The sequence below is a fragment of the Trichomycterus rosablanca genome, chromosome 25 (genome assembly GCF_030014385.1).
Source record: "Trichomycterus rosablanca isolate fTriRos1 chromosome 25, fTriRos1.hap1, whole genome shotgun sequence".
Taxonomy (NCBI): domain Eukaryota; kingdom Metazoa; phylum Chordata; class Actinopteri; order Siluriformes; family Trichomycteridae; genus Trichomycterus; species Trichomycterus rosablanca.
This window is the reverse complement of record NC_086012.1, coordinates 17,597,943-17,609,862: the sequence shown is the minus strand read 5'-3', so window position 1 is coordinate 17,609,862 and position 11,920 is coordinate 17,597,943. Positions and strand designations below refer to the sequence as shown.

General features: G+C 43.8%; 1 protein-coding gene across 2 annotated transcripts; it reads left to right on the top strand.

Moving 5' to 3' along the window:
* The first annotated feature begins 12 nt into the window (after nt 1-12).
* glmna (glomulin, FKBP associated protein a) lies at nt 13-11,751 on the top strand. Of its 2 annotated transcripts, none has more exons than XM_062987410.1 (19): nt 13-61; nt 1,396-1,469; nt 1,565-1,690; nt 1,855-1,968; nt 2,301-2,409; nt 3,392-3,638; nt 3,730-3,829; nt 3,924-4,105; nt 4,554-4,607; nt 4,696-4,726; nt 5,524-5,613; nt 5,750-5,791; nt 6,482-6,555; nt 6,641-6,725; nt 6,821-6,930; nt 9,219-9,282; nt 9,373-9,508; nt 9,961-10,037; nt 10,121-11,751. In XM_062987410.1, exons 2-19 carry the CDS (start codon nt 1,431-1,433, stop codon nt 10,208-10,210), a joined length of 1,770 nt encoding a protein of 589 aa, XP_062843480.1. In that variant the 5' UTR covers nt 13-61; nt 1,396-1,430; the 3' UTR covers nt 10,211-11,751. The 2 variants fall into 2 exon arrangements, with proteins under 2 accessions (XP_062843480.1, XP_062843479.1); XM_062987409.1 differs by having other exon boundaries at nt 42-119.
* Nucleotides 11,752-11,920: the final 169 nt, after the last annotated feature.

Sequence of the window (11,920 nt, the reverse complement as noted above, 5' to 3'; positions counted from 1 at the left end):
GTGCAATTTGGGACGCAGCCTCCGCTCTAAGCGTCAACTACACACACGGGAGAGAAAAGAGGTGTGTAACTGACGTGTGTAATGAATTTTATTACTACATTTTAACAGCTCAGATCAAAGTAAGTTCTAATTTGATGTGTTTTTTGCTTTTTACTCGTATTATATGACAAATTAAAAGGATAACCCAGTGTTTATTCTTATATACGCCATGTATTGACCAGTTTGCTACTTTGTTAGCTAGCAGGCTAACAGTAGGTAAGTCACTCGTTATAACAACTGTCTAGAAAACTTACAATTAATGTATTATACAATTAATAAAATAGCACAAAGCAACATGTGAAACATTCAAGCCTTTTATTTTACTTCTTGTGTGTTAATAAAATGTCAAAGCCTTTTTAGTTCTGTAACATTTGTGTCACATGGTATACAGTGAACCTTAGTGGCAGTTTCCTATCTGAATGCAAAATATTACTGATTTATATGGAAATAAAACGTAAAACTTAATATATGACCGTTTTAAAAATGTACACACACAGCCACCTTGATGTTTTGTACGTAATTGTGTTGTTTATTTGGTTTTGAATGGGTAAAAGTACCATTTTTATCTCAATCTTCACTCAGTCACCCAGAATGACGACGTGAAAATGTGTTTTTAGAGCTCCAAAAATTACAAAACTGAATTCCATTATTTACAAATATTTAAACTGCTTATTCAATACCTTAAAGAATCTTATTTGGCAGCAATTACAGCTGCATGTCTCTACAAACTTGAGTTGATTTGGGCAGTTTGTCCCCTTCTTCATGTCAGATCCTCACCAGTTCTGTCAGACTGGATGGATTTGGTTATGTGACCCGCCATCATAAGATGTGTCCACAGATTTTCTGATATCCAGGAACATCCCCCACATCCACATAATCCAATGTAGTTTTGGCTGACGTGTCCAGTCTGCACCACTTCTCATCACCTGCCAGTGTTGGGTTCCCACACGTATGAAAGCCACGCTAAGCTCTCTGTGTCCTGCCCCCCACCGCACCACTCATGCAAGTGCTCGGACCAGTCCCTAAGATCGCGTATTGCAGAGGCAGCGGAAAGAGACCCCGTTCGACCTTTCCTCCTCAAACACGTCCAGTTGTGTTTGTGTGGAGGCGTGTCAAGGTCTTGCACCCACCTCTTTGGTTTCATAATAATAGGAACCATGATTTCATGACTTAAAGTTACGGAACCACAGTTCTTAAATAAGTGTGTTGAGTGTCACTTAACTTTAAGTCATATCCTAATCGTGTGTTGTGTGTAACTCTTGTTCTGATTCTGAGTGGAAAATGTTTGGCTGTATAATTCATTCAAGATAATACATCAAAAGAAGCCTCATTTAGGATTTTCTCATCCCTTTACAGGCCACCCAGGTTGCAGAAGAGCAGAATGCAGTAAAATGGCACTGGATCAGTTCAGCGAGGTGGTCCAGAGATGCGTAAGGCCAGATTGTGTGTTCCTTCCAAATTCAAACCGTCCACTTTCTTCTCGTTTGTGTTCGGCTGACCTGTCGCCCTGATTCTGTCTCTTCAGCAAGCCGTCCAGGACGAGAACTACTCTCCGGTCGACTTTGACGTGTTCCAGACTGCAGGGAGAACCTGTATAGAGCAGGGCTACGGTGCAGACGTCCTGAGTATTGTCGTAGATGAGAAAAATAAGGTCAGCTATAAAATAATTACATTTAAGTTTGTTCAAAGCAGCCCAGGGTACATTCAGAGTTAGCTTCAGTGAGTGTGTGGTGGAATTGGAAATGACTAAATGAATAGAGATGAGTGCGGAACATAACCAGGAATCTCTCATTTCTCCTTCTCTTGTAACGACAGAACGTCGTACGATGTATGGGCTGGAACCTGCTGGAGCCTCTGCTCAAGGTTCTCCTGAAAAAAGAAGACAGGAACCTTCATCACTGCCGTGCCATCTTCACCTACTTACTGGAGGTTTGTAGCACATAATCCACAACCTTTAAACCTCGGGTTCAGGTGTTTCAGTCATCATAATAGTTGATTAAGTCATGGTTTGATCATTTGGTGTGGAGCCCTGATCCTGTTGTATATCTCTGGGATAAATCAGAACCTCGATAGCAAGCCAGACCTTCTCGTCCAACATCATAATAGTCTGACCTCACAAATGCTGTCTTGAATAACAGAACACAAATTCCCACAGACACACAGTAGAATCTTGGAGGCTGTTTTAGCTGCAGTGTGTGTGTGTGTTGGGGTGGAACTCTATACTTTTGGTGATATGGTGCATGTGTATCTCTGATGTTTAGGTTTGCAGCCCTAAGGAGCTGCTGTTGGGACTGTTGGAGCAGGTAGAGGAAGCCGATTCTGATGCCGTCGCTGAAACCATTCTTCTCCTGCTCACACCATTACAAACAGGTGAACACCACAGACCTGGGCATTTTTTTTAATTCTTGGGTTCCTGTTATCAACCAGAGCTTTTAAATGATGCTTCTACCTCACTGGGATCAAAATAAATTATTAGATTAGATTAGGTTCAATTAGATTAGGTTCAAATAGATAGAGCCAATAAAATGCAGTAGCATCGAACCAGAAGTGCAAGATAGAGATTATTTACATATAATTACAATTACTAATTGTGCGGTATATATGAATGATATATATTTACAGAGTGAGTGATGAAAAATGACTTAAAATGCACAGAAATACTGTGGTAATGAATGAGTATAAATACAAGGGCATATAAGTATAACATATATAAATTTATTTTAGTGCAATAGTGCAGTGTGCAAATATTGATGTACAAATATTGTTGTGCAAATACAGATGGTATTTACAGATGAATTAGTACACAAACAGTGCAGTACAGAGTGTGTGGTGATACTTTATGTATAATAAATATTGATATATGAACTATTTACAGTGATAAATTTGTTTTAATTCCCCCTTGGTCATACGTTGCAGTCAGTTTTATACAATCATATATAAAATGGATCATGTGCTTCTAGTTTTCTGCCATCTGCTTGAGTCTAAGGGTGAATCTGCATTAGTGTGGAATAAGCATCAGATCCAGTGTTACAGCTCCACATGTATCTGTGTTTATCTGGATTCTCCTCCCTGTTTCACTTTTAAACTTGTGTTACAGCTCGAGCTTCTGAGAAATGGTGAGAATCAGAATCAGCTTCTCCCAGAGTCTAAATAAAGCTTAACGTGGTTTAATGTAGTAAAAGAAGGAGACAGGAGCACTAAACTTCTCTTCATTATTACTGCTCATAAGTTCCTCCACTAATCACATTCCTCACTCGCTGTTCGTACGGCCTGAGTCGCATCATATCAAACAGTTCGTCTCATTAGAGGCGCTCCCTAATGCATCTTGTGTCTCTTCTGCGGCTCGGTACAGTGCTGCTGAAGCTGGGGAAGAAGAAGAGCTCGTCGGTGGGCATGACCCTCTCCACCGTGCTCGATCAGGTCGCCAAACTCCCCGTCCCTCTGAGCAAAGAGCAGGAGGAGGACGACGTGTTCGGCCTGTGCCGCTGCTGCATCGCGATGCTACGTTTCGTCAAGCCCTTCGTAGACGAGATCAAGGAGAAAGTGAAACACTGCGGCGTCTACAGGGACGACGAGCTCCGGGTGGAGATCCTGAAGTTGTAAGTTCCTGGCTCGGTTTGTTCCTCACGTCTGTAACTCGCACGCTTTATAATTAGGACGGAAACCCAAAACCTCTCTGTTTCTTTGCAGCTGTATGAAGAGTCTGAGCGAGCCTCTGCTGGAGGTGCAGCTGAAGGATCCAGAAACCATGCCGTCCTCTCCACTCAGAGACTTCGCCACTGAAATCCTGGTACATGTTCATCATACAGATGATTTTAAACACCAGCACTGATGCTTTTTCTCCAGGGCTTTTACATTCTAGGCATCGTCTCTCCTGTCTGTAGATCATTCTGTCCAGCATCGGCGAGTCGCTCCCGGATTTGCTGTGCCACAACCTGCTGAGGAAGAGAGAGGTGCCCGGGTTCCTGGAGGAGGAAGTCCGATATCCGAAAGAGTCGTTAGCCAGCCTGGCGCATTTAATCTTCGTGCACCACATCGCTATAGACATTTTTCCTGCGGTGCTCAGGTAATACATGACGGCGTCAGACAGGTGGGGGGGCATCGATACTGTAATTGCGACCTCGGAGACGTGACTCCAATTGGGCAGGTGAAAAGAAGTGGTTGGTAGTACACACTCCTCGGCCAGGGTCGGGGTCTGCAGCAGTGGAGGAAAATACAATCTGGAGGAATTGGATACGACTAAATTGACAGAAAAGGGACAAATGCATAATAATACATAGATATCTATGACTGTGTGTTAAGCACTTATTAATAAGTCTGGCATCATGACATCAGGACAGTTGTAGCCTAGGGGTTAAGGTACTGGACTTGTAATGTAAAGGTCGCTGGTTCAGTGCCAGGTTGCCACTGTTGGGCCCTGGAGCAAGGCCCTTAACCCTCAATTGCTTAGAAAATATACCGTCACAGTACTAAATGCTGAAAATGTAATGTAATGATGTGTGTGTATTTTTCAGCCCAGTCTTTGTCCTGCAGTGCAACATGGAATATGTTGAGCTCCTCCTCAGCAGGTACGCAGCTCATATATTTACATATTTCTTAATTTTTATGCATTATTTTTCAATTCTGCTTGACACTAAATCATTTTGATTGTTACAGGACTGAAGAGTCACGGCTGCAGAAAGGACTGGTGAGAACAGCAATGGAAACATGTCAGATTATACTGGTTTTAGTTTTAGTCTGTAGTGTGTTTACTGTCCTCTAGCATGTGTCATTTTGTAATATATTTACACTTAATACCATGTTGGAGGTTAGATTGTGATTAGGATTTATTTCTTAACGATGGGCGTAACTGAAACACATAAATTATAGTAATAATTAGCGGATGTATCAATACTTTTGGCCATATTGATTGATTGATCCCAGAAGGGAAATTGTGGTGTCGCAGCAGCAATTACAATTATTACAAACAGCACACAACGACATTACAATGAGGTACAGGAGAGAATAAAAATTTAAGACAGTAATGTATTACAAGTAAGATATAAAATCTAAAATATATATAAAAAATAAAATATAATAATATAAAACATCTAAAGAACAAAAACTATAAGGGGGAGAGCCTAAAGGTGCAGGTACAGACATTGTGCAATTTAAAGCTGTGCAAATAAAACAGAACCATGTGCAAATTGTGAATCAGGTAGTACCAAGTAATCAAGTAATACCAAGGTTTATTGTCTTTCGTGGGTATTATAGGTTCTGCGTCCTTCTCTTGCACCAGTGAGAGTCATTGTATGACTTCCTATAGTGCTGTTTGGTGCAGCGGAGTTGGTGGAACCTTCCACTGAAAGTACTTTGCTGTTTAATCAGCAGGTCGTGTAGCGGGTGTGTGGTGTTCCTAACGTTTCAGTTCATCAGTGTGCCGTATATCATGAGATTACAGTGAAATTAAGTGATATTAAATGTGTTTCTCTGTTGTGCACACAGGAGCTGTACGAGAAGACTCTGGTGAGAGTGGAGAACAGCAGCCTGCCCGTCGACCTTCTGGAGCTAAAATCGTTTCTCAGTGTTCCACAGGTAACACAAGCACAGCTTTAACAAAATTCTGTTTAATTATAAACAAATAGTGATCAGAGTAAGATGTGATGGTTAATCATTCCCAGTTGTGCAGATTTTGCTGATCTCACGTCTCTCCCGTGCTTCTCTCTTTCAGAACTTGGTAAAAGTGATGACGCTGTGTCCAGTTCTGCCTCTGGTAAGATAAACTTAATGCCGCTTGTATATTATGGCTGCGTACCGATCAGCCATAACATTAAAACCACACTCACTGTCCATTTTATCAGCTCCACTTACCATAGAGAAGCACTTTGTAGTTCTACAATTACTGACTGTAGTCCATCTGTTTCTTTACATGCTTTGTTAACCTGCTTTCACCCTGTTCTTTAATGGTCAGGACCCCCACAGGACCACCACAGAGCAGGTATTATTTAGGTGGTGGATCATTCTCAGCACTGCAGTGAGTGTCCACTCACTGTCCACTCTGTTAGACACTCCTACCTAGTCGGTCCACCTTGTAGATGTAAAGTCAGAGACGATCGCTCATCTATTGCTGCTGTTTGAGTCGGTCATCTTCTAGACCTTCATCAGTGGTCACAGGACGCTGCTCACGGGGCGCTGTTGGCTGGATATTTTTGGTTGGTGGACTATTCTCAGTCCAGCAGTGACAGTGAGGTGTTTAAAACCTCCAGCAGCGCTGCTGTGTCTGATCCACTCATACCAGCACAACACACACTAACACACCACCACCATGTCAGTGTCACTGCAGTGCTGAGAATCATCCACCACCTAAATAATACCTGCTCTGTGGTGGTCCTGTGGGGGTCCTGACCCCCCCCCCGGATCCCTAGCATAATTTACTCATGAAACGTTTATTTGTGTCTCACAGAGGACGAAGGGACTCGCGGTGTTCCAGCTGAGTATCGACAAGTTCAGCACAGAGGCCAAATACAAGTTCTTCAGGTGAGTGGCACCACCACAGCGACCGTGTTTGACCTCCGGAGACCTAGAGAGTGTGTGTGAGTGTATGAGCGCTGTCCGATTTCAGGTGTATGCTGAGGACCAGCGAGCACGCAGGGGTGGAGGGGTACATCATCAAGAACATCAAGAACCAGATCGACCTCGCGATGAAGGTACGATCTGAGACCGAGCTGCTAACGTAACGGGACAGGTGACGGACCCTGTCCGTCCGGGTGTTGATCGCTGTGCTCTGTGTTGTGTGATTTAGCCGGGTCACGAGAACGACTGGTTCCTGGGGAAACATCTCCTGCCGTTACTGCGACAAGTCCTGACTCTTCCTCAGGGACCAGAAACCGACCTGCTCCATAATTTAGACAGGTAATAATCTCTAATAACATAAATGCCAAAATAATAATCGGAATAATAATAATGAGCAACTATTTCACCCACTTGCATGTAGTAACACAACACTGAATCTAGTAGCACACACACTTAACTACTAGAATGTGTTTTGGTCGAATCTCAGGCACCTTTGTTTTATTTTATAAGGTTTCTAGGTGGAAGATATGAGGGCTGTATATGAGTAACAGGACTGAAAGTAACCTAGAACCTAGAATTAGTAAATACATGAAATATATCAGCATGGAGAACATGCTAAAAGCACGAGAAAGAAAGATAGATAGATAGATAGAAAATATAGAATGAATGTGTGAGGGTAATAGGACTAAGTGAAAACATGGGGATGTGACTAAAGCATGGATTTTAACCAAAAGTGTCCTGTTAGAGAGTGGGGACATGAACTAATACAATTTTTTTAGTGTTATAGGGAGTTTTTATGAGCGTTTTAAATGATAGATCATAAATTAGCTATTGGATCAATGTGCAGGACACTTTGCTCAATTAAAAAATGCATTTTATAGTTAATTGTCATTACATTTATACATATGTATAAATGGGGACGGAAAGTCATATATACAGTGTATCACAAAAGTGAGTACACCCCTCACATTTCTGCAGATATTTAAGTATATCTTTTCATGGGACAACACTGACAAAATGACACTTTGACACAATGAAAAGTAGTCTGTGTGTAGCTTATATAACAGTGTAAATTTATTCTTCCCTCAAAATAACTCAATATACAGCCATTAATGTCTAAACCACCGGCAACAAAAGTGAGTACACCCCTTAGTGAAAGTTCCTGAAGTGTCAATATTTTGTGTGGCCACCATTATTTCCCAGAACTGCCTTAACTCTCCTGGGCATGGAGTTTACCAGAGCTTCACAGGTTGCCACTGGAATGCTTTTCCACTCCTCCATGACGACATCACGGAGCTGGCGGATATTCGAGACTTTGCGCTCCTCCACCTTCCGCTTGAGGATGCCCCAAAGATGTTCTATTGGGTTTAGGTCTGGAGACATGCTTGGCCAGTCCATCACCTTTACCCTCAGCCTCTTCAATAAAGCAGTGGTCGTCTTAGAGGTGTGTTTGGGGTCATTATCATGCTGGAACACTGCCCTGCGACCCAGTTTCCGGAGGGAGGGGATCATGCTCTGCTTCAGTATTTCACAGTACATATTGGAGTTCATGTGTCCCTCAATGAAATGTAACTCCCCAACACCTGCTGCACTCATGCAGCCCCAGACCATGGCATTCCCACCACCATGCTTGACTGTAGGCATGACACACTTATCTTTGTACTCCTCACCTGATTGCCGCCACACATGCTTGAGACCATCTGAACCAAATAAATTAATCTTGGTCTCATCAGACCATAGGACATGGTTCCAGTAATCCATGTCCTTTGTTGACATGTCTTCAGCAAACTGTTTGCGGGCTTTTTTGTGTAGAGACTTCAGAAGAGGCTTCCTTCTGGGGTGACAGCCATGCAGACCAATTTGATGTAGTGTGCGGCGTATGGTCTGAGCACTGACAGGCTGACCCCCCACCTTTTCAATCTCTGCAGCAATGCTGACAGCACTCCTGCGCCTATCTTTCAAAGACAGCAGTTGGCTGTGACGCTGAGAACGTGCACTCAGCTTCTTTGGACGACCGACGCGAGGTCTGTTCTGAGTGGACCCTGCTCTTTTAAAACGCTGGATGATCTTGGCCACTGTGCTGCAGCTCAGTTTCAGGGTGTTGGCAATCTTCTTGTAGCCTTGGCCATCTTCATGTAGCGCAACAATTCGTCTTTTAAGATCCTCAGAGAGTTCTTTGCCATGAGGTGCCATGTTGGAACTTTCAGTGACCAGTATGAGAGAGTGTGAGAGCTGTACTACTAAATTGAACACACCTGCTCCCTATGCACACCTGAGACCTAGTAACACTAACAAATCACATGACATTTTGGAGGGAAAATGACAAGCAGTGCTCAATTTGGACATTTAGGGGTGTAGTCTCTTAGGGGTGTACTCACTTTTGTTGCCGGTGGTTTAGACATTAATGGCTGTATATTGAGTTATTTTGAGGGAAGAATAAATTTACACTGTTATATAAGCTGCACACAGACTACTTTTCATTGTGTCAAAGTGTCATTTTGTCAGTGTTGTCCCATGAAAAGATATACTTAAATATCTGCAGAAATGTGAGGGGTGTACTCACTTTTGTGATACACTGTACATGATTTGGCCGCGATGTGTTTACGACCCTCTCTGTCCCAACGCAGGATCATGGAGTCTCTGAACATGCTGCGATATCTTCTGATCAGAGATAAAGAGTGGGACAATCAGGTAACCCTGCTCAAAACAGCTGTATAACATATAACAAAGCATTTCTAACCATGCTTACCCTGTCGGGCGCCGTGATTCTGTGATGCGCAGACAGGGATCTGGACTGAACTGTACAGGATCGAGGACGCCTACCTGAAACCCCTGCGTACGGGATTGAACATGTCCAGGGCTCATTACGAGGCCGAGCTGAAGAGAACGAGAGAGAGCAAGAAGAACAGCGGCGCAGGTGAGATACGGTTCAGCACTGGACCGGGTGCCTGTCCATCGCAGGACTACGTTAGTGTTAAAGTGCACTAGTTTGGGCGCTCGGGTGGCACACCAGCGCTGAGATTCTGAACACCCCGGTTCGAATCTTGGGGTCTGCTCCTTGTTGGCTGGGTGCCCTCTTGGGAAAGACCGGATTAAGGGGCGGCGTTATGAATGCCCTGGGCAACCCTAGGCGTCTGTACAGAAAGTGGACGAGTGTGAGAATAAGAAGGGATTAATAGGACTGCGCACACGTCTGAGTGAGCGTGTCAGGTGAACATACACCCTCCTCGGACACCGCCGGGGTCCCCAGCAGCGCATTGGCTTCGCTAAATTGGGAGAGAAAGGTGGTTAAATGCTTTAAAAACAAGATTAAGTGCACTAGTTCGCATTTTAAACACACGTGCATCATTTTTGTGTTTTTCTATGCAGAAATGAAAACTCCAGCCTGCACGGTTACTGTTGGCACCGAGATGCTGCCCAGCATGACCCCAGAAATGCAACTCCAGGTCAGAATTTGCTTTATGCACATTTATAAAATGACCTTGATGTAAAAATCACATTAGAATCACGAATGTGCCGCCTGGTGCAGGTCCTCCACTCGGCCCTGCACACGTTCGATCTGATCGAGAGCGTCCTGGCCAGGATCGAGGAGCTCTGCGAATCGAAAGGGAGGACATAACGTGGACTCGGGTGGAGGCTGATGGGTCGCTGGCAGGACGTGAATCACCCGATCATGATCTGACAGAAGAACCACTCGGTGTAAATCACTCATCTGTAGTAGCCGAACTACCAAACGGCGGACGTCTCATCGCCGCTCACGCGATGCCACGCCCGTCAGGATCTCACACTCGTGTTTCTCATTCCGATCAAAGCCATCATGTAGCAACATAACACATTTAAAAATAAAACATCACCAATCACAACTGATCAGATCATTATTAGTCGTTACAAACAAACCCGGACCGTCGATGCACGACCGCGCTGATCGATGGAGACGAGCCGTCGGATGATTGAAGGAATCAGATTTTGGGGGCGAGTTCACCGTAATCAGCTCACCTGGTGTACGACAGAGTAAAGAAATAAAACCATAGAAGTCAACACCGCACATCAAGATACATAAATCGCACTGGATGTAAACGATATAGAATTTAATGCCTGGTTCACACGACACGACTTTTGCCCCGATTTGCCCGAGATGACTCTTGGTTCGACGACTCGAGAAAAATATCTAGCATGTTAAATATCTGGATCGGTCGTGCCGCAGGATACGGGGTGAGGGGAAACCCAGGGGAGGAGTGTAAAAACGCGGGACAGGGGCGTAATATAGTTTCTATCAGAACACATTAACCTCCAACGGGCGGCACGGTGGCTAAGTGGGTAGCACTGTCGCCTCACAGCAAGAAGGTCCTGGGTTCGATTCCCAGGCGGGGCAGTCCGGGTCCTTTCGGTGTAGAGTTCGCATGTTCTCCCCGTGCCCGCGTGGGTTTCCTCCCACGGTCCAAAGACGTGCAAGTGAGGTAAATTGGAGATACTAAATTGTCCATGACCGTGTTTGATATTAAACCTTGTGAGCTGATGAATCTTGTGTAATGAGTTACTAACGTTCCTGTCATGATTGTAACCAAAGTGTGAAACACGACGTTAAAATCCTAATAAACAAACAAACAATTAACCTCCAACTCACGACAGAACAGAACAGACGATCCCCGCCGGGCGTGCAGCCCAATCCACTCGGAATTATTTATTTTTCCTACCTGCTTTTACTCTGCAAAACAACTTTGATCGCTTGATTATTGTTGACGTGCATTTTTCGACGTGGTATCGTTGAACCCGGTGATAGATGGCGTAGTGTGTGACCCCCTATCGCAGATCAGTCGTGTAGTGTGAACTTGGCATAATGCATCAGTGCGTGGGTGTGTTTAAAACACAAAATCAGCATCGGACTTCTACAATGACGCGTCTATTTCTCACTACACTCGTTCTGATATTTCCAATAGTTACTGTACAAACTGTATAAATGATCAATACATTCTGGTGTCTGTGGCGACCTTTCCCTCTCAGTAGCAGAATTGCACCGACAGTCACATAACCGGCACGGAACCGATGCACATTCGATATGAAAGTGTCGACACGAGTCGGATAATAGTTACAGATGGAATGTCAGGAGAGACGGCCTGGAGGTGTCTGAGATTTAGTCCTTTATTAAAGCTCCTTTTTCTACTGCGTGACTCTTGTTGTTTATTAATGAAATCAAATGACCAGTAAACAAAATTCTTATCAAGTTTATTGAAATATTTCAATGTAAAGGGTTATAAATAATAATAATGAAAATTCATTTCTGCTATATGAGGTTTAAATAACTTGAAAATGTCATGTATGACCAAGCCGG